A 22,042-nucleotide genomic window follows, 5' to 3' on the forward strand; every position below is an offset into this window, starting at 1 on the left:
TGACAGAATGATGTTGATGCCTGAGATCGACACATGCGCAGTGACCCCTGTCTACTGGCCTCCCAATTGCTGGCCGCGCGATCCCCGCATCGCCAGCCATGCAACCCCCCCCACCATGACCCGATCGACGGCGCCCCGAACAAATCCAGGCCAGCTTCGACGCCTCCCTACAGTCCCAGTTGCCTCCCTGCAGTCCCAATCCTCCCTCCGCAGCCCCTCCCCTCTCCCCCCCCCAACCCTCCCAAGCAGGCTACCCCCCACCACCCCGATGGCCAGCCTTGATTGCTGGCCTCCGTCCCTCTGTCATTCAGCCCAAAGTGCAGAGTGGCAGTGGGACCCCTACCCCACCGATCGTGTCCCCAGAAGTCCCGCCCTCCCATTAAACCCTGCTCCCTTGGTATTGTTCCAAGCCTAGTGGGCAGTGCCAAGTTGTACTCTGGGCATTGGCACTTTGTCCCTTGGGCAATGCTGGGGGTCCAGTCTGGCACTGCCAAGGAGGCACTCTCCTGGGTGCCCAACCCTCTGTGGGGGGGAGGCCTTGATTGCCCCTCCTTCACTGCAGCGGGACCGGGCCACCAGCTCCACACAAGTGGGGAGCTATACTAAATCCCGCTGGAGTGAAATACTCCTGGCAGGGGGGAAAGGCTAGCGGGCCTGGAGATTTCAGTCTCGGGCTCGCTAATGGCATTTAAATTATATTAAAATGAAGGTCTGCATTATGCAGCTCTGCTCTGATTGCTGGCGCGGAGCTGACGGTGCTGGAAATCTGGCTGCTGGAGATGCACGGAAGCTGTGGTGCCCAGTGGGTAGTCCGCAAAACGGCCTCCGCTGGAGTATCCCGGCCCACTGCACTACAATAGCAGCGCAGAGGGCTGGGAGAATGGCCCCATGTCTTTTACTCGCTTGATACGATTCTGAACAATGTGACTAATTCATCATTGATTAACTGGTTTGATTCCTTTGCCATGGGCTGTTCACATTGAAAACTATCTATTGCGGCAGCACATCAGAATATTATAGACATTGGAATTTTAAGTATATATGTGAATTTTAAAAGTTTAAAAAATCCATATGTATGATTGTATTCTATTTCAAAGTTTCTTTTATTTTTTGTAGCTGGCCCACCCTACACGTTATATTTTGGTGTAAAGTTCTACGCAGAAGATCCTTGTAAACTTAAAGAAGAAATAACAAGGTAACAAGATGTAAAAAATAGACTTTGCTTTTTAAGTTATATATGACTGAACATTGTGTTTTTCTGCTCAGTCGACTTGATGGAGCTCTGGAAAACCAGCTTCAATTACCTTTACATTTGCGTTTGAAAATGTTTTTTAAATGAATGGAGTGGAAAGTAGGAACATTTCTTGCATGCAACAGATTTACAGAGCAGTATTTACTAAGACGGAATTGCAGGAACTGTGGGAATTAGTCTGTGAGTGCGGATTGTTATGGGTGTTTGGCAGTGATTCCATTTCTGCCCTTTTTATTTCGTTTGTTGGCAGTAACCAATTTGTATGAAATCTTTAATATCTACCTGGACTGTGTGAAAGGAGAAAAGTTTATTTAGCATCCACAGTGGGTCAAATTGTAATACTTAGTAGTAAATTTTGACTTCACCCCCTGCTGTAAATTTATAATTTCCATCTCTAACTGAAGTTCTGCCCCACTGGGGAAGTGAATGTTGATACATATGACAAGGGCAAGGCAGGAAAGTCAATCAGAAATATTTTTGCTCCTGACTTGGCAAATGTGCCTCGGATCTTTGGATTTTCATTCCGGGAATGGGGAGGGGTGTTGACTTGCGTAAGGCCCATTTCTCCCAAAACAGTGTGGAAGCAGCCACTGGGGCCGCTGGGTGCTGAGGTGGGCTGGTTAAATGGCTCGCCCTGGTATTCTGGGAATTTGTTCCAGTTACAATAAAGACAAGAAAGCACAAAACAGTCCTCGATTCCTCACCCCATGCACCCCTTCACTCCCCACACACTCTCCCTGCCCCACTCATGCTAATCCATGCTACCTACCTTGCTTAAAAATTGGTCTTAAAATAGTTCTTCTCATCTCAAATAACAGGTAGCTTTAATATTAGTGAATTGTAAAAACCTATCATTTGTCTGCTTCTTTCCTCAGCTGCTCTGGTGACAGAGATTGTTGGGAGGGACAGGAATGTGGCGCATGGGTCCAGGCCCTTCTGTGTCTGGATTACGTTGTTCACTTCAGTGGATTGAGCTGGGTCTAATCAAGAGCCCTTTGGGTATTTAGTGGATGTAAACAAGTATATTTTTTGATGGGATGAGCAGCTCTCGATTAGGCCTAACACTGCCTCCCATTGAAATGGATAGATGCACATACAAGTGGAGGTAGCTCAGGACCTGACACTACAGCAGGTCGCTTCAATAATGTACTATTATTTCTGGAATTGCAACAAATCATCAATTAATTTCAACATTAAAGAGGCGAGTGTGTTTACTGTGAAGAAAACTGTTCCAGTATCATTGTCTTCTCAGATTATTTTGGATGTTTTAATTATCTAAGAGCATTGAGGTAAGTATAACAGAGTGCATGGGTGGAACTTAATGGCCTCCCAGCTGAGCCTGGAGGCAGGGGGTTATGTGATTGGGCAGGAAGGTGTAGGGTGGAGATCCTGCCACCCACCATCTCCCTCCAATCAAGCCTGGGGTGGAAATGCTTGCTGGCAGCCTTCCCACCAGACAGCAACTGAGGCCCCTAAGTCAAGGGCCTCATCTCACCATCACTGTTATTCAACCAATGGTGGGTGGGGGCTCACCATCTGGAGAGGCTGCCCAGCAAACACCGACAGTGATTACCTGTAGGACCCCCACTCTGTGCCCGATTGACAAACCCAGCATCAGCAAGTGGGGATCACCACAGAAAGCCCTTCGCTCCTGCCCTTGATTTTGATCACTTCCCTGCGACCCCCATCCTGCCCCACACTCTCCTCTCTCCAGGGATCTATTGGCAATTCCTGGTGAAGACCTGTGGCACTGCCATTACTGGAGAGCAGGATCTCTACCCTAGTGGGTGCTTGAACGGACAGGAGGTCTGACGCTGCCCAGACGAGTACCTGATTGAAATGTAATCATGTCAGGTTTCCCAGACAAAACAATGTGGGCCTCCCACTGATTCTCCAGCCAGTAGGTGAGACCCTGTCTCCCAAATTAAATCCCAGCCACGAGATTGTCTCCCAATTATAGATTGATTTAACAGAAAAGTTGGATACACTGATGAGATCGGTTTCTTCATCGATTTTTTTCTTTCTCATTTTAGATACCAGTTTTTTCTGCAGGTCAAACAGGATGTCCTTCAAGGTCGATTGCCTTGTTCTTTAAACGTTGCAGCACAACTGGGTGCCTATGCTATCCAGTGTAAGTGGACCATTCAAACAGTTTTATAATGTATGTTACATGAGCTTTAATGGAGGATTACTGTCAGAGCGACCATACTATTAACACTCATCTGTTTGAAAAACTCTAAGTTAACTTCATTGAGGAGCAACATGTATTAGACCTGTAGGAAAAATAATTGCTTTGGATTTTCTGCTTCACTAGATCTGGAAGGCTCCTGATTTTCATTCAGATGCTCCCTTTGCACACTCGGAGCATTTATTTAGAAATTCTGTTTCCCAATCCATGAGTTTGACTTTTAATTTTAATCATCAGAAAATAACAGCTCGGGGATTTGAACATCCTGATATATCCTCGCAGTGTGTAACAGGAGTGTAAAAGTTGGAAATCTTGGCCAGTATATCCCAATACAGTGAAAAGTTGTAAGTATTATAGCTGGTAGTGTCAGAGGGCCGGACTTTCACACCCGATTTGGGAGTGCAGAGTTGGGAAAATTCCTGATCCCACAAAGCCGACTTGGGAGCAAGTGCCCTGGAATTTCAGATTTTCATTTTGGGTGGACAGTTGTTAACTGGAGTCTGGTCTACAACCCCAGAAACAGTGTGGAGGCCACAGGGACACTGGGAGCTGAGGTGGGCTTGTTAAACAGCTGGATGATGAGTTGGGCTGGTTAAACAGCTGGGTTTTGAGGTGGAGTGGCTAAACAGCTGGATGATGAGGTGGGCTGGTTAAACAGCTGGGTTTTGAGGTGGACTGCTAAACAGCTGGGTTTTGAGGTGGATTGGCTAAACAGCTGGGTTTTGGGTGGGCTGGTTAAACAGCTGGATAATGAGGTGGGCTGGTTAAACAGCTGGGTTTTGAGGTGGACTGGCTAAACAGCTGGGTTTTGGGTGGGCTGGTTAAACAGCTGGATGGTGAGGTGGGTTGGTGAAACAGCTGGATGATGAGGTGGGTTGGTGAAACAGCTGGATGATGAGGTGGGTTGGTGAAACAGCTGGATGATGAGGTGGGCAGGTTAAACAGCTGGATGATGAGGTGGGATGGTTAAACAGCCTGCCTTGGTGCTCTTGGACTTTGTGTCAGTTCCAATAGAAGCAAGAAACCAATAAAAGGATTTGGGGATTTCTAATATTCAATAACTTGACAGCTCCACTAAGCTTATCCACTTTGTATGTAATTCTTAACAATCCCAAAAGGCTCTCTCTCGGGACACTCACCTCTCCCACAGGGGCACCTGACCTTTATTCATTGTCCCTGGGTTTTTGTGTGTCACTGCCTAGGCCAGCATTTGTTGCCCATACCTAATTGCCCGTGAGAAAGTGATTGCGAGCTGTTTTCTTGAGCTGCTCAAGAAGATTAACACCATCCAGGACAAAGCAGCCTAATTGATTGACACCCCATCAACATTCACTCTCCACCACTGATGCACAGTGGCAGCAGTGTGTACCACCTACAGGATGCACCTCAGCAACTCGCCAAGTCTCCTTTGCTGAATTGCTGCAGTTCATGTGTTGTAGGAACACCGTGATGATATGTGTACATTTTATATTGTTTATGTGTTATGTATATAATCTGTGTAGGTAAGGAAAGCTGTGTATGTGAGTAATGAAAGAGTAATTTGTAATGAGGCCTTAAGGTGGGATTTAATTTACAGGTAAACAGAGTAAGTTTGAAATTTACATTCAGGATTTAAATTTTGAAATTGTTGTGTAATTATTGCATTTCAAAAGAGGTTCAAAGGCATTCAAGCATCTTACAGGAGTCGTGAGTAAACAGGGCAGACTTTAAATTTTATTGATTCCAAATTGGGGTAATATGTTAATATTTTAGAAAACTAAGTTTAGGGGATTTGTGGAGACAGTGGAAAGCAAACTATAACCTGCCCCCATTGCTCCAAAATGGTGGTTGCAAGTTTGTGTGTGTGGGGTGGGGAGGCGCATTTGCGGGCTGCTGCGGGGGTGGCGGGATTGCTGGAATCACGATTCTGGTACCATTTTGATAAACGCATAGAGCCTTTCTAGCATTGTGAAAATTGAGGCCACAGAGTCAGTTTGCCATGGTGAGAGAAATACAGAGATGTGGCGTGGAATTCTACCAAAAACATTTCTAAGCGTGAGCTCGTGTGAAAACTGGAGTAATTTACGCTGGTTTTTCAGTGGGAGTTCAGAGAAGAATCTCCCACACTCTGTGCACCATATGAATATCATTAAAAACCAGGGGGCGGGGCCTATCCCCGCTGGAGGGGCTGAAATCAGCGTGCTGAGCGGGTCACTGTGCATGCACTGATCCGTCAGTGCTGAGATCAGTGCATGTGCAGTGGTCCCGCACTGAAGGCCTCTCAATTGCTGGCCAGCTCAATCACTGGCCCACCTCCCCCACCACCCGGACCATTCCTGGGCCTGTTCCAATCTCCAGCCCCCCTCCACCACCCCGGAGTCCCGAGTCCCGATACCCACCCCCCCCCCACCACAGTGCCGACCCTCTCCAGCTGACCGCTCCCCCCCCCTCCCAGCTGGCCCGATCGGTGCCCTCCCTCCTTCCCCCACCGATCCCTATACAGACTGGCAGCGGGACCTCCACCCCCACCGACCGCTCCCATCAGGCCGAGCCCCATATGCCCCGTCCCTTTGGCTTTGCTCCTTGTCTGATGGGCAGTACCAAGGTGCCCCCTGGGTATTGGCACTTTGCCTGTTGGGCAGTGCCGGGGGCACAGGCTGGCACTGCCAGGGCCAATGCCCGGGGGGGCACCCTCCACCCTGCTGCCCGACCCTCTGGGGGGCCTCGATTGGCCTCCTACACTCGGGGCTGCTAGTTCCTTGTTCGTGGGGAGCTACTGTAAACGCTGCTGGAATGAACCACTCTGGCAGCGGGGAGATACTAGCGGACCAGGAAACTTCAGTCCTGGGCCCACTAATCACTTTTAGATTATATGCAAATGAAAATGGATTTTTGTCTCCCCACAGATTTCCGGCGCTGATCTGGCGCTGCCGGAAATCCGGCGCTGGGAGACATTAGTGGGGTGCGAACATGCGTGCAAACCCCGCGAATCGGCCGATGTAAGAATCTCCGGGGAGAATGGGAGAATCGTGGCCAAGGGGCGGGATTTTCTGGCCGGGTTCGCCCCGATACCAGAAAATTTCGCCCGAGGTCAACAGACCTTTGCATGGTCTTTATCCCGTCCACTATGATTCTCGTGGTGGGCGGGACTGGAAAATTCTGCCTGTGATCTGAAATGACTTGTAAGATGAAATGTACATTTGGAACGATTAACGTCAACTTGAAAATTCGAACTTAAATTAGACAGGTTGATTCATTTTTGTTATAGTCTAATCCTTTAAAAAACTATTATGCAGCTTCTTATGCTTTCCACTCATGCATACCTACATATTGGCTTTAATTCGCAGGAGCTTTACATGTCTCCATAGTGTTATAGCACTTTGTAATGTGAATTAGCTGGAAAGTGAGTTGGATCAGTGCATGCTCTGACTAAACTTCAGTTGCTGTTATCTTTCACTGAAGACCTGTGCTGGCATTGCCAGCTCTTTCTGCGCAGTGCTATGTGTCTGACTGCATCCTAAAAATACATTTGTCAAATTCTGCTAAGTTTACTTTTTAGTTGCAACTTGCTGCTCAGGACTTTGGGATTTTGTGCTATCACATATGTTTTGTGTTGAGGTTTTCTATTTGTGCATTCGTCAGCTGCAGTTTCCCTCCACTCATTTAAAAGGGCAAGAAAACTGTGCGCTGGTAAATACAGGAGTGGCCAACACCGTTCCCCGTGTCCGAGGGACACATATGAGCTTTCCCTTTTGTTGACTTGTTGGAACATTGTTTATTTTTTATTTTCCATTTTACAGCAGAATGTTTGGAAAATTAATTAGGAAAATGAGACATCTTCAAAGCAGGAAAGAATTGATAATTAGCATAACATTCCTGAGTTCTGATCTGCTTATATCACAGGGAAAGAGGGACCTTAAATAATGGTCTGGATTTTGTGGTGGTAATGTCAGTGTAACTGTCTGCATTCACCATCATTACATCTCTCAAACATATAGTGACTTGTGGAATCTGCAGTTAAACGCAAAGATCCAGAAGTTGCTGTCATTGATTCTACATTCCCCATAGGATGTGCTGTTAAAGACTTGCCAGTCTGCAATCAAGTAGAAATGATTGAACTGATGTGATCTCATCCTTTGATGCTATTAATCTCGCTATGAAAATGCTTGAAAAAGTTACATATTGAACACAATATAACTGGGCTCTAAACAATCTGCTAAATTCATTGTTACACCTGAAAAGCAAATCTGTCCTGGAAAACTAATTTAACATCTGTGAAATGTTTAATTTCTCCAATAGGATCGAAAAGATGTTTCCTAAATTTGTTTATGCTTCTGTTTGAATCCCATATGTATGCCTCAATCACTTATTTAGCTCCCCATAAAATTTAATTGAAAGTTAAGGATAATCCTGGTTATGTGTTTGAGACTAACTCAGTGTAATTGCTGTTTACCCTGCTTGATGACGTCAATGTTGCTGGACGCCTGGTGATTCCCTTGACTTGCTGCCAGATTGGGAAAGTACAAATCCATCTCATAGAGATCATTAGATCTTCATTTTGTAACGGTCCACAAAATGTTTTGAAGGCACAACTGAACTACACATTGGACAGAAATAAGAAAGGAACAATATTACTGCAAGATGGATGAAAATGAACGGAAATGACAGGTTCACTATACGCTGGCAGACTTTCCAATGAGCACGACAGCATTAATCAACATCTTTGTGCAAGCATTTTGAGAACAACTTTGTTTAGTTGCATTGCGGATAGTGTATTAGTGTTTTAACATTCAGAGCTAAATGTCTTAATTGTTTTAAAATTGGGAAACATAAATTACAGTGCGGTGCCCATAGTTTATAATACCTGTGCATCTAAATACTAAATGAATTCCACAACGCTGACTATTACAGTAATACCAGTTAAATAAATTGGTTGTAAATGTGAATGCAGAAATATGATTGATTATTATTTTCTCTCTATTCAGCTGAACTTGGAGACTATGACCCTTATAAACACACAGCGGGTTATGTATCTGAATATCGTTTTGTTCCTGATCAGAAGGAGGACCTTGAAGAAGCAATAGAACAATTTCATAAAGCATTAACGTAAGGGCATTCTGTTTCTTTTTTGACAAAGAAATCAAGCTTCAGGAAGTATTAGCTAATTTTATAATGTATACGGGATGTTTCTAAACTAGCTAGAAAAGGATGTAATACAATCTTCTGTCATTATTAAGCGCTGTAGTTTATATTAATGACAAAGAATTTTCACTAAAAACCACTGCTCTGGCAGGCTCTAACATGTGGTGTGAGATGCGGCCTCTGAGTGCTTCACACGGATGGAAAACGTCTAAAGAATTTACTCCCTCTTCACAAACAACATTCTTTGAAGAAATAAATGATAACTTGATTTCATATGGCATGATGGTTATATCACAAATAACTGTGTAAATATCGTACAGTGCTGGAATGCTGCAAGCCTGAGTTCACTTACTGTTTCATTCAAAAATATGGAGTGAGAAATTGGAATCATTTTCTCTCGTTTGTTGAGCATTTTGAGTGACCTTAAGAACTTCCCTTAAGAACTTCAAAGTGGCGTGAACAACATATGCATACTTCTGGGCCAAATCGCACTTGAAGCCTTCCTGACGAGGGCTTTAGCATGCGAGTAATGAATGTCTGTCAGAAGTATGTAGAGATGGGAGATCATGACACCAAATGTGTATGCAACAGTGATTTAATACCAACAGTGCGGCCAGTGAGATTTCAAGGGATCATCAAATACTTACAGATTAGTTATTGCTTGATTTATTTGAAGAGTTGCAAAGATTCTATATGTGGTTAAGTGCTTTCAAATTGCAAAAACCACAGGGAGTGATCTGGCAGGTGTGAAGGGTATTTTGCTCATTTCAAGGCTTCTGCTGGTACGGATTTACTAGCAGCTATTCCCATGAATGTAACATTTTTAGGACAGAGGTCACAGAGAACAGGACATGGTGGTAAGTAGAAGGGCTCCAAACCGGAGACAATATTTGCTCAGGTTGTTCAAGGAGTCATTCTCGTCCCTGAACCTGAGTGAGGAATTACGGGCTGAAACTTAACAGTTAGAATCAATGGAGGCTTTCAAAAGAGAATTGGACAATTATCTGAAGAGAAAATATTTGCAGAGCTACAAGGAAAAGGCAAGACGTGGGACTAGCTGAGTCGCTAGAAGGCTGACTCACACACTGTTGGCGAATGGCCTCTTTCTGTACTGTAACCATTCTATGATTCTATAATTTATAGTTATGAAGTGTATCTTACAGCAACTTGGAAAGCAGTTATATCAAGTTGGTTGGAGCATAGATGTTTCTCTTTAGTGCTGGCTAAAGAACTGGCACCAGGCATTCATTACCCTCCCTGTCCTGGGACCCTTACCACTTACCTTCTCCCCCCAGTTCTTAGGACTTAGTGCCAGGCAGCTCCCTGCTGTGTCACTGCAGCTCTGTGCGTGGAGGGACTGGATAGTTGCCAGACAATCTGATTTGCTGGCAGCTCTCCAAGCTGGGACTTCCTCCCGAGTGATGGCAGGAAGTCCTGCCTTATGCAATCAACACTCATTAGATTGTAATATGGCAATGGGGTTGTTGGAATCAGCGGGGATCTAATCCCGTCTTCTTCTCATCCTGAAAATTTAGGCCTATGTGTTGTAATAAACATTGCCAAATGTTTTTGTAGTCAAATATAATGCTACATCAAAAGTTGCATTTATTCAAAATTAATCCATTGGCTATGTGGCACTTTGGACGTAAGGTTCTATATCAATGAACTTATTTTCTGTCTGGTCTGTTTCATCAAAACTGCAGCTGGATAAACTTTCTTTGTTGGACTCCAGCCTTGAGATGAATTGTTCAGCTATCATTGCAAAAGCATTGCCGTCTCCCTATCCGACTTACTTTGCTTTGTTGTCAACTGTAGGTCAATATCACCTCTATTTTGTAGAGTGCACCACTCTTGCCAATGTCACTGCTGCAGCATCATTTACTTTACTGTTTTATCACCAAGCTTGGGACTGCTGTCAAGAGTTAAAACTGCAAAGTAAATAGCATATAAAATGTCTTTCCTGATCCTTAATCCAGAGTGACCCTGAGGTGTTCTGACTGAATAGAAAGTTTGTTAGCTGTAATTATGAGTAAGATGATATTTGCATCACATTGTCGGAAACGTTCATTGTAATAGATTGGACATCCATGCTTTTGCTTTAGGAGCTGGAATGCAATACTACTTGCTAGATTAATCACCTGAAAAGAGTCTATTTTCTCACCTCTGGCAAACACAGTAGGCTCTCCATCTCATTTTGTATCTGCTGCGGTAGGAAAAATGATTACAAAAAGCGTAAGAGAGAATTTTTTCAATGACTAGAAATCATGGACTTTTTACTGGAGTTGCAATAAATCTGAGAATCTGTACTAAAGTGGTGCAGATACATTTCATTTTTGGGGAAGTGACCTGGTTTACATTTGAGATTCCTTTTCCATTGGTCACTCACCTGTTCTAGCTCTGGTAAACTTAAACCAACCCCCTAACTTGCACAAAAGAAGCTTTGTTTCCCTTTCTTGTCAAGGCAGTCATGAATACTTGTAAATGCAGAATGAGTGCAGACATTCCAGATTCCTTGATATCTGAAAGTCATTTCTATGCAGCCAGTCTGCTCTCTTCTGTTCTGACAAAAGTTGGGGACTTGGTAAGTCTAGTCTGTGATTTCTTCTCTCCCGGTTTTCTCCCATACTGCCCTTGAAATACTGACTCTTCCTACAATATGGTTCTTTTTGTGCCACTAACTGTCCAGTAATCTGTCCTTGTTGCCACTTCAAATATGAATTAAATATTTAGTAATAATAGACTATTTGGCTCTGTCCTCATTAAATGGACACTAAGCAGTGGTCACATGTGGTCTCTTTCCAGCCCCTATCATTTCAGATACAGTAAAGTCCTGCTGTTTGCGGGAATTAAATTTCCATGAAACCTTTCAGACGACGAATATACTTTATATGGGGAGGTGGTGGCGACATGGTATTGTCATTGGGCTCGTAATCCAGAGACACAGAGTAAAGCCCTGCAAATGTACTCAACACTGCTATATGGACATTGAATCTGTCAGTTATCTGACAAATTAATTACCTTTACTGACATGTAACCATAGTGCTTAATCTCCATGTTCTGATTCCTCTGCAGATCTTGTGTTCCTCATTTGATTAGTTACCCAGTACCCCTTGAAACCACACAGAAACATACAATTATCCTTCAGAAGGCAATGTGCGGTATTTGAAGTCAGTAATTTAACCACAAAGATACTCAGAACACAGGACTGTTTGCAGGTGAAAAATCCCACTGAGACTCGCTGTCATTGTCAACTCAATAATCCCCGGCTCATTGGATTGCAACATACAAAGTAGTCTCTGATTGCTAACCATTCATAGAATGGCAATGTGCATGCTTCTATTTTAGACCATGTTGAAGCATATGGCAGGGTCTTTGAAGCGTACCCAGTTAATGTAAGCACAGGTTTGTGTGAACCTTTGATTGTGGTTTCTGTGCACGACCTAGTAGATTTCAAGAGTAAAAATTATGTTAAGACTAAAAAGTCACCATTTCTTGACAACACTATCATTGGAAAAGTGTTTGTAGGATAAATTTGAGGAAGCATATCATAAGGGTGAAAAGCTGCAGGCATCCTTAGGGTAACGGAGGTTGAGGAACCTTTTGGCATGAACATCCCTTATGTTGGTAGTCTTGTGAGGGACAGGTAGAGGTTTTGTCCCCACTGGAAATGGCACTGAAGATTGGAGCAGGACATTTTGGGTGAGTTGGATAGCCCTCCATCCAGCCCTATAGCAGGAATTCACTGGAAGAGCTACAGATTTTCAACCATGTTTCCGTAACAACATCCTTTCTTTTCACATCAGATTGGATGATAGGATGAATTTGGTTATCTCTTTGAGCATTTACTGTTATAATGTTTGATCTGTAAATGTGTATACATATATATAATTACCACTTAATTGCCAAGAAATATACTTTGCTTTCCACCTTGACAAAGAATCATTTTGTGAAAGACTTTTTAATTTGTTTATGGGATGTGGGAATCACTGGCTAGTTATTTTTGTTTATTGCCCATCCCTAATTGCCATTTGATGGTGCTAGTGAGCTACCTTCTTGAACCACAGGAGTCTCTTATATGTAGGTATATCCATAGCGCTGTTGGGGGGGGGAGGGGGGGGGGAGGAGTTCCAGGATTTTGACCCAGCGACATTGAAGTAACAACAGCGTATTTCCAAGTCAGGAACATTCAAGAGGTGGTGTTCCCAGGTATCTGTTACTCTTGTCCTTCTAGATGGTAGTGGTTGTGGGTTTGGAAGGTGCTGCCGAAGGAACTTTGATGAGTTCCTGTAGTGCACCTTATAGCTGTTCATCAGTGGTGGAGAGATTGAATATTTGTGGAAGGGGTAGTATCAAGCAGACTGCTTTGTCCTGGATAGTGTCTAGTTTCTTGAGTGTTGTTGGAGCTGCAGTCATCCAGGCAAATGGAGAGTATTCCATTACACTCCTGATTTATGCCTTGTCAATGATGGACAGACTTTGGGGGAGTCAGGAGATGCGTTACTTGCTGCTGGGTTCCCGGCCTTTGATCTGCTGTTTGCCACAGTATTTATATGGTTAGTCCAGTTCAGTTTCTGGTCAGTGGTAACCCCCAGATTGTTGATTGTGGGGGATTCAGTGATGGTAATTGTGATGACTTCAGCCAGGCTAATGAGGTTGGCTTGCTAGAGTATGAATTATGATGAGTCTTAATTGATGGTTAAATCTGACTGTGTGTGGACCAACAGCTTTTGCGATTATGCGCAGTTTAACTTTCCCTGAGGCACTGGATACAAAGTCCTTCCAAGAGTTATCAAACTTAGTGCGAGAATATTATGACCTTAAGCCACCCCTGATCCTGCGGAGGTACCGTTTTTACTCCATATTTAGAGAAGTGGGGGAGTCAATCATCAGTTTCCTAACAAGGCAAAGACGTCTGGCGGAGCCTTGCGAATTCGGGGGGACACTAAATGAGATGCTCCGAGACCGGTTGGTGTGCGGAATTAACGATATGACTATACAGAAACGCCTGTTGGCGGAGGTCCAGCTGGACTGTAAACAGGCATTACAGCTGACCTTGTCATCAGAAAAAGCGGCAAGCGGAGCGCATGAGCTCCAAGGTATCCCGATGGAGGTAGAGGCCAACATCAGGGAGACAGGGCTAGGGGACTAACATCACGGGGCAGGCCACTATATAGCGGCCCTCCGGAAGGATTCGGAAACAAGGGAGCCCAAGTCCACCTATAGAACAGCACCTAGACAAGGTCAGGTTAAGCCCAGGGTGATAGCAGTTCCTGTAGAGCCCTGCCCGACACAACGTTGTTATGGTTGCCAGTGTCAGGTTGCACAGAGGAAAAGCAAGTCTCCTAAACCAACATGGCAGAAAAGAACACGTAGGCCAAGGGACAGGAGAATGCACAACCTGGAAGCTCCCCTTACCTCTGACAAGGAACAGCTACTGTGCGTAGCAATGACAAAATCAGAATCCATCAAATTGTCAGTGAGACTGAATGGACATCCAATTTTAATGGAGGTTGACACAGGCGCAGCCGTATCGGTCATAGGGGAGACGGTGTTTAATAAGATACTCACTGGACTCCAACCCTTAGCCCTGACCAAAACTTCGGCAAGGCTGAGGACCTATACGGAGGAACCACTGAAAGTGATGGGTACAACCCATGTGCCAGTTGCTTATGGGAAACAATTAGTGAGGCTCCCATTAATGCTAGTGGAAGGTTCGGGACCAAGCCTATTAGGGCAGAATTGGCTAAAAGAGATCCAGCTAGATTGGACAAATATCTTCCAGCTGGAAAATGGTCACCTGAGTGAGGCCCTGAGAAAATAGCCGGAGGTTTTTCGGGAAGGCCTAGGGACAATCAAAGGAGTCAAGGCAAAATTGAACGTCAACCTCCTGGAGGCTGTCCCAAAGTTTTGCAAAGCCCGACCGGTACCATTTGCGTGAAGGGAAAAGGTCGATGCGGAAATGAAAAGATTACAGCATGAGGGAATAATAAAACCGGTCCAGTTCGCGGAATGGGCAGCACCCATGGTTCCTATCTTAAAGCCGGATGGCTCGGTGCACCTTTGCGGCGATTTCAAACAAACGATAAATTGTTACTCTCAGCTAGACAAATACCCAATTCCCAGGATTGAGGACCTGTTCGCAAAGTTGGCAGGAGGAATCCTATTCACAAAACTGGACATGAGCCTCACATACCTGCAACTATGGCTGGACAAGGATTCGCAAAAATTCACCACAAACATACGCTGAAAGGCCTCTTGCAGTATAAAAGATTGCCTTTTGGGGTTTCGTCAGCTTGTGCCAAATTCCAAAGGACCATGGAGAGCATCCTACAGGGGTTACCACAGGTTGCCATTTACCTAGATGATGTCCTCATTACAGGTAAAATAAGGGTGGAACATCTGCAGAACCTGGAGGAAGTTCTCAGGAGATTTGCAGCAGCGGGAGTGCCTCTGAAAAGGGAGAAATGTGTCTTTTTAGCACCACAAGTAACCTACCTCAGATACAAAGTGGATAAGTCGGGCCTACATCCTCTGGAGGATCGGGTGCGAGCAATAAAAGAAGTCCCGGCTCCCACAACCATCCAGGAGCTACGGCCGTTTTTAGGACTGGTAACACACTACGAGCAATTCATACAGAATAGGGCCTCCATTCTGGATCCCCTCCACCAGGTGCTAAAAAAGGGACAAACTTGGGAATGATCAGCCCACCAAGACAGGGCCTTCAAGAAAATTAAACAGCAACTCTCATCCGAAAATGTATTGGTACATTATGACCCCAAGAAGGAATTGGTACTCACCTGTGACCCGTCCCCATATGGAGTAGGCGCAGTCCTGGCACACAGGTGGCAGAACGGACAAGAGCAGCCAATAGCGTACACCTCCAGGACCCTGGCAATGACAGAGCGAAGATATGCCCAGATTGAAAAGGAAGGACTGGCGGTAATCTTCACAGTTAAAAAATTTCACCAGTATTTATATGGGCGAAAATTTACGATCGTAACAGATCATAAACCCTTGCTGGGCCTACTGAAGGAAGACAAAGCAGTGCCGCCGATAGCATCAGCCTGGATCCAGCATTGGGCATTATTGCTGGTGGCATATCAGTATCGATTGGAGCACTAGAGTGGAGGGACTAGAGTGGCAAATGCCGATGCCTTAAGCCGACTATCGTTACCGGACACCCCACCATTGGTAACGAGAAATGAGGAGACCGTGATGACGTTAAACTTTAAGGATACCCTCCTGGTGGATGCACACAATATACACCAGTGGATGCAGAAAGACCCTGTATTAGCAAAGGTAAAGCACCTGGTGCTAACAGGGCAGCTGGAAAGACCGGTCCATCCACAGTTCCACCCATACTGGAGCAGGAGGGAGCAGATCACGGTGGAAGACGGGATACTGCTGTGGGGAGCGCGGTCATCGTCCCAAGGCAGGGCCGTCGGGACATACTGGCCGAACTTCACATGGGCACCCTGGAGTAATAAAAATGAAGATGCTGGTCAGGAGCTACGTCTGGTGGCCAGCTCTGGACGCAGACATCACGAAACTGGTCGGACAGTGTCAGAAGTGCCAATAAGGGCAGAAGCCCTCACCGGCAGCCCCGCTGCACCTGTGGGAATGGCCAGGCAGACCATGGTCGCAACTACATGTCGATTTTGCAGGCCCGTTTAAGGGGTCCATGATTCTGGTGATAATAGATGCCCATTCCAAGTGGTTAGACCTCTATAAATTAAACTCGACAAACACGACGGCAACTATTGAGAAACTGCACACCTCGTTCGCAATGCATGGGATCCCAGATATGTTAGTTCCCGATTAATGGTTCAGTGTTCACCAGCGTAGAGTTCACAAAATTTATGAAATGAAATGGGATCCGGCACATCAAGATGGCACTTTATCACCCGACATCAAATGGGCTCGCGGAGAGAGCAGTCCAGATGTTAAAGGCCGGATTGAAAAAACAGCCAGCAGCCTCATCAGAGATGAAACTCTCAAGGTGGTTATTTGACTATAGGACCACTCCACACATCACCACGGGAACTGCGCCAACAGAGTTACTGATGGGCAGATGGCCCTGCACCAGACTGAGCCTGTTGTTGCCAAACCTGGGAGGAAAGATGGAAAGACACCAGGAAGCCCAATGCAGGGGCCATAACAACACCCACCGAGAGAGGCACTTTGAAACGGGGGGGAGAGTTTGGGTCAGAAATTATGCAAATTGACCCGCCTGGGTAACCGGAACAGTCGAGTCCAGCTCCGGACCGGTAACCTACCGAGTATGCGTAGGCGAGGCAGTGGTAAGGAAACACCTGGATCAGGTCCGGGCCTCAAACTCTCCACCCGTTCCGGAGCCGAGTCCACCCTGTAGCCCTAGGGATGAGCAAAGTCCCCCTCGACAAGCCAGTACCGCCTCTTCTGCACCCTTGATGGGGACCTCAGGGTCTGAAATGGACACAGGGGACGAAGCTGCAGCGATTTCCCTACCAAAGAACAGTACAGCACAGAAAACAGGCCCTTCGGCCCTCCAAGCCTGTGCCGCTCCTTGGTCCAACTAGACCAATCGTTTGTATCCCTCCATTCCCAGGCTGCTCATGTGACTATCCAGGTAAGTCTTAAACGATGTCAGCGTGCCTGCCTCCGCCACCCTACTTGGCAGCGCATTCCAGGCCCCCACCACCCTCTGTGTAAAAAACATCCCTCTGATATCTGAGTTATACTTCGCCCCTCTCACCTTGAGCCCGTGACCCCTCGTGATCGTCACCTCCGACCTGGGAAAAAGCTTCCCACTGTTTACCCTATCTATCCCCTTCATAATCTTGTACACCTCTATTAGATCTCCCCTCATTCTCCGTCTTTCCAGGGAGAACAACCCCAGTTTACCCAATCTCTCCTCATAGCTAAGACCCTCCATACCAGGCAACATCCTGGTAAACCTTCTCTGCACTCTCTCTAACGCCTCCACGTCCTTCTGGTAGTGCGGCGACCAGAACTGGACGCAGTACTCCAAATGTGGCCTAACCAGCGTTCTATACAGCTGCATCATCAGACTCCAGCTTTTATACTCTATACCCCGTCCCATAAAGGCAAGCATACCATATGCCTTCTTCACCACCTTCTCCACCTGTGTTGCCACCTTCAAGGATTTGTGGACTTGCACACCTAGGTCCCTCTGTGTTTCTATACTCCTGATGACTCTGCCATTTATTGTATAACTCCTCCCTACATTATTTCTTCCAAAATGCATCACTTCGCATTTATCCGGATTAAACTCCATCTGCCACCTCTCCGCCCAATTTTCCAGCCTACCTATATCCTGCTGTATTGCCCGACAATGCTCTTCGCTATCCGCAAGTCCAGCCATCTTCGTGTCATCCGCAAACTTGCTGATTACACCAGTTACACCTTCTTCCACCTGAAGTGGACGAGGAACCAGACCTCCGGCATTCGCGGGCACCAAGCCATTACACACTGCCGACATCAGAGACCGAGTTGGAGGTTTCTGACCTGGTGCTCAAGTGGAGGAAAAGATGTACCTATAACCCATGGACTGTAGCGGCTCAAGAAGGCAGCTCACCGCCTTCTTAAGGGTAATTAGGGATGGGCAATAAATGCTGGTCTAGCCAGCAATGCCCACATTCCATGAAACATAGAATCCCTACAGTGCAGAAAGAGGCCATTCAGCCCATCAAACCTGCACCGACAACAATTTCACTCAGCCCCTAACCCTGTAACCCCACGTATTTAGCCTGCTAATTCCCCTGACACTAATAGTCAGTTTTGCATGGCCAATCAACCTAACACGCACACCTTTGGACTAACTAAACAAAAAACAATATTTTCATTTAACTCTGCAAAATGTAATTAATGTGCCTATGTATTAGATAATGTGACAATTTACATATATTTAATGCCTTTAATTAAAGAACATGTGACAAGATTATTTGCAGATAGATTTAAAGAAAACAGATTCTGAGTCAGGAAAGGAAAGGATAAGACTGCAAATTTAGTAGGAGTGATACGTTTTGAGAAGATTATTAATTGAACAAATGAACAAATGAGTTAGGAGCAGGAGTAGCCCACTCAGCTCCTTGAGCTTGCTCTGCCGTTCAATAAGATAATGGCTGATCTGATTGTAATCTCAGCTTCACATTCCTGCCTATCCCGATAACTTTTCACCCCTTTGCTTATCAAGGATCTATCCATTTCTGCCTTAAAGATGTTCAAAGACTCTACTTCCACCATCTTTTGAGGAAGAGAGTTCCAAAGACTTACAATCTTCAGCGAGAAAAAGTTTCTCCTCATCACTATCTTAAATGGATGACTCTTTCTTTTGTCCAGTGACTCCTAGTTCTCGATTCACCCACAAGAGGAAACATCCTTTCCACATCCAACCTGCCAAGACCCTCAATATCTTTGTATGTTTCATTCAGATCACCTCTTACAAATCTAAATTCCAACAAATGCAAGTCGAGCTGGTCCAACCTTTCCTCATAAGACAACCTTCCCACTCCAGGTATTTGTGTAATAAAGCTTCTCTGAACTGCTTCTAATGCATTCACAATTTTCCTTCAATAATTGATGAGCAGTAGTTTGGGAATATCGTTCCAGAGAATAAACCTGTGGGGTAATACATGAATTTGAAGATGACTTTAAAGTCCTGAGGGAGGGAGATTAGTAGTCAGAGTAGACCAGTGAGAACAGGGGGTGATGAGTGAATGGGATAGGATCCATATGATAAAATGTTATGCCAATTGGAGTTTATACATGGTAGAAGAAGGGAGGCGAGCAAGGGCAGTGTTGGAGTATTGGAGATAATGAAGGCATGCTTAAGGGTTTAAGGGGCAATGGTGAAGAGATGGATAGGAACTGACTATGCTGCTGAGGTGAAGGTAAGTGGGGAGGTTTGGTAGTGGAGAGGACATGTGGTTTGAAATTAAGCTCAAGATCAAACGGGCCTCCAAGTTTGTGAATGGTCTGGTTGGTCCTGGATCATTTGAGTGGATTTTTAACACTATTTCTAATGAATTATAAATGTTTAATGTGATGCTTAGAAACTCAATGATGCGACAGTATGTATAGTTTCCACTGTGGCCACAAAGAACCTCACCAGTTTTATTATGATTGAACATTTTAAATTTACAATAAAACAGACATGCTGGAATGATGTCAAATTCCTTATCACACCTCCACTCTAAAGGAGCTTAGGAGCTCATTTAAAAACTAGTAATAAAGCTTTTAAAAATAATTTTGACAGTATTTTATTCTTTGCTGAATATTGTTTCAGTTACGATGGTGCTGAAGGAATGTTATTTCCTGATTTGAGACATTTAAATGAGGAAAAACCTTTTCACGCAGCGAGTGGTTAGAATCTGGAAAACATTGCCTGAGAGTGTGGTGGAGGCCAGTTCAGTTTAGGCTTTCAAAAGGGAATTCGATCTTTATCAGAAAAGGAGAAACTTTCAGGGCTATGGGTAAAAAGGCAAAGGATTTGGCCTTGGGTGAATTGCTCCTTCACAGGACCAGCATATACACAATGGTTGAATGGCTTCCTTCTATGCTGGAACCATTCTATGGTTAATGACGCAACACCAAAGTTTATGCCACATAAATATCTTCAGAGATACTTAAAAAGATTTCTATAGTTCATATTGAAACAGTTAATTAAGATATAATTTTCTTACCATTGTCCTTGCTCTCATTTTGTTTTGATTAATATTTGATCATAAATTGCTGAGGTGTTGTTTTAGTTACATTATTAGTGCTTTCCTGGTTAACTCTACAACATGAGTTTATCAAATGTTAACTTTGTTTAAGTAGCAACACTCTCCCCTCTGAGGGTTGTGAGGTCGGGTTCAGGTCCAAGCATAAAATCAACACTGACATTTCACTGCAGTACTGGGGGGATGCTGCACTATCATTTGGATGAAGCATAAAACCTGCCCTCTCAGATGAATGGAACTGCTTAATGAAGAGGGGAGGAGTTATTTTGGTGTTCTGCCTAGTATGAATCCTTCAACCAATGCCATTAAAACACATTATATGGTCATTGTCATGTTGCTTTGAGTGGAATCTTGCTGTGCACAAATTGACTTACACATTACCCTACTTTACAACAAACTACATGTCAAAAGTGCATCATTAACTTTAAAGCATTTTGGGATGTTCTGAGTTTGTGAAAAGCACTGTATAGTCCAGATACCAGTCATTTCCTTAATCTGATAATCTCTTACACTTCTGATACAAATGGTTGTAAGAGCAGGAGAGCTCTGCTCCTGTAACCAAGTCGACTTCAATCAGCAACTCTCCCCTCATGTGATATAAGTTGTTCTGATTGTTTGCAATTTAGCATTCTTGTATTTGTCCTGATGAGTGCAAGCTGAAAAGCTTCAGCAACATATCTCTCTTTTCAGCAATATTCAACTTTTTTTTGTTTCCTCCTTAGGAGTCAAGTTCCTGCTGAGGCAGAACTTAATTACTTGCAGATTGCCAAATTATTAGAGATGTATGGAGTTGATCTCCATCCTGTTTTTGTAAGTAATATTTTCATAAATGTGATTAAAGTAAATAGCAATTTTCAACATTTTGTTCTCCTTTATCTCCAAGTCTGGTTCTATGATTTTGGTGGCCCTCATAGGTCTTTACCTGAGAGTCTGTTCTAGCTATTCAGATGTGGAGTTACCACCTTATCCTGTACTTGCTCTATGTCACTGCATGTATTCTTGCAGGGCCCCCAGATAATTTGGGCCCCTTGCCTTGTGACAGAAGGTCATGTTGTCATCACAATATTGGTTGGGATAAAATATCTCAAAAATCAATGATTTGTCACTAATAAATTCAATGAACAATTCACGATAAACTTTTTAAAAAAAATCCAGATTAGAGTATGGCACTCACAACAACATGAAGTAGTTGAGGCAAATAGTAGAGGAACATTTAAGGAGAAGCTATAGATAAGTATATGGTGGATAAAAGAAAAGGCAAATGTACTGATTAGATGGGATGAAATAGCATCAGAGATAGCTTTAACACTTTCTTAGATGTCGGGCGTAATGGTCTATTTCTGTGCTGTAAGTCTACATAATTCTAAACTTGGTACCTTCCTGGTCTGTTTATGCATGATGCCATACTGCTAAATGCAAAGAAGCCATTTGGAAGCCCCATACTTAAAAGGAATGTAGCAAGCTTCCCATGATGTGCAATGAAGTAAAATCTGTTATCAATAGAGTATAAGTTAGTAGTTTACATAGAACATAGAACAGTACAGCACAGAACAGGCCCTTTGGCCCATGATGTTGTGCCGAGCTTTATCTGAAACCAGGATCAAGCTATCCCACTCCCTATCATCCTGGTGTGCTCCATGTGCCTATCCAATAACCGCTTAAATGTTCCTAAAGTGTCTGACTCCACTATCACTGCAGGCAGTCCATTCCACACCCCAACCACTCTCTGCGTAAAGAACCTACCTCTGATATCCTTCC

General features: G+C 44.5%; 1 protein-coding gene across 3 annotated transcripts in view; it reads left to right on the forward strand.

Annotated features, from left to right (window-relative positions):
* epb41l4a (erythrocyte membrane protein band 4.1 like 4A) overlaps window positions 1–22,042 on the forward strand; it is a 207,352-nt gene that overhangs the window by 92,279 nt on the left and 93,031 nt on the right. For all 3 annotated transcript variants that reach the window (XM_078214667.1, XM_078214668.1, XM_078214669.1), the window contains 4 exons: window positions 1,117–1,195; window positions 3,286–3,383; window positions 8,405–8,525; window positions 21,007–21,094. In XM_078214667.1, coding sequence (XP_078070793.1) covers window positions 1,117–1,195; window positions 3,286–3,383; window positions 8,405–8,525; window positions 21,007–21,094 — 386 coding nt within the window. The remainder of the gene's footprint in view (window positions 1–1,116; window positions 1,196–3,285; window positions 3,384–8,404; window positions 8,526–21,006; window positions 21,095–22,042) is intronic.

Source organism: Mustelus asterias, chromosome 6 (genome assembly GCF_964213995.1).
Source record: "Mustelus asterias chromosome 6, sMusAst1.hap1.1, whole genome shotgun sequence".
NCBI classification, from domain to species: domain Eukaryota; kingdom Metazoa; phylum Chordata; class Chondrichthyes; order Carcharhiniformes; family Triakidae; genus Mustelus; species Mustelus asterias.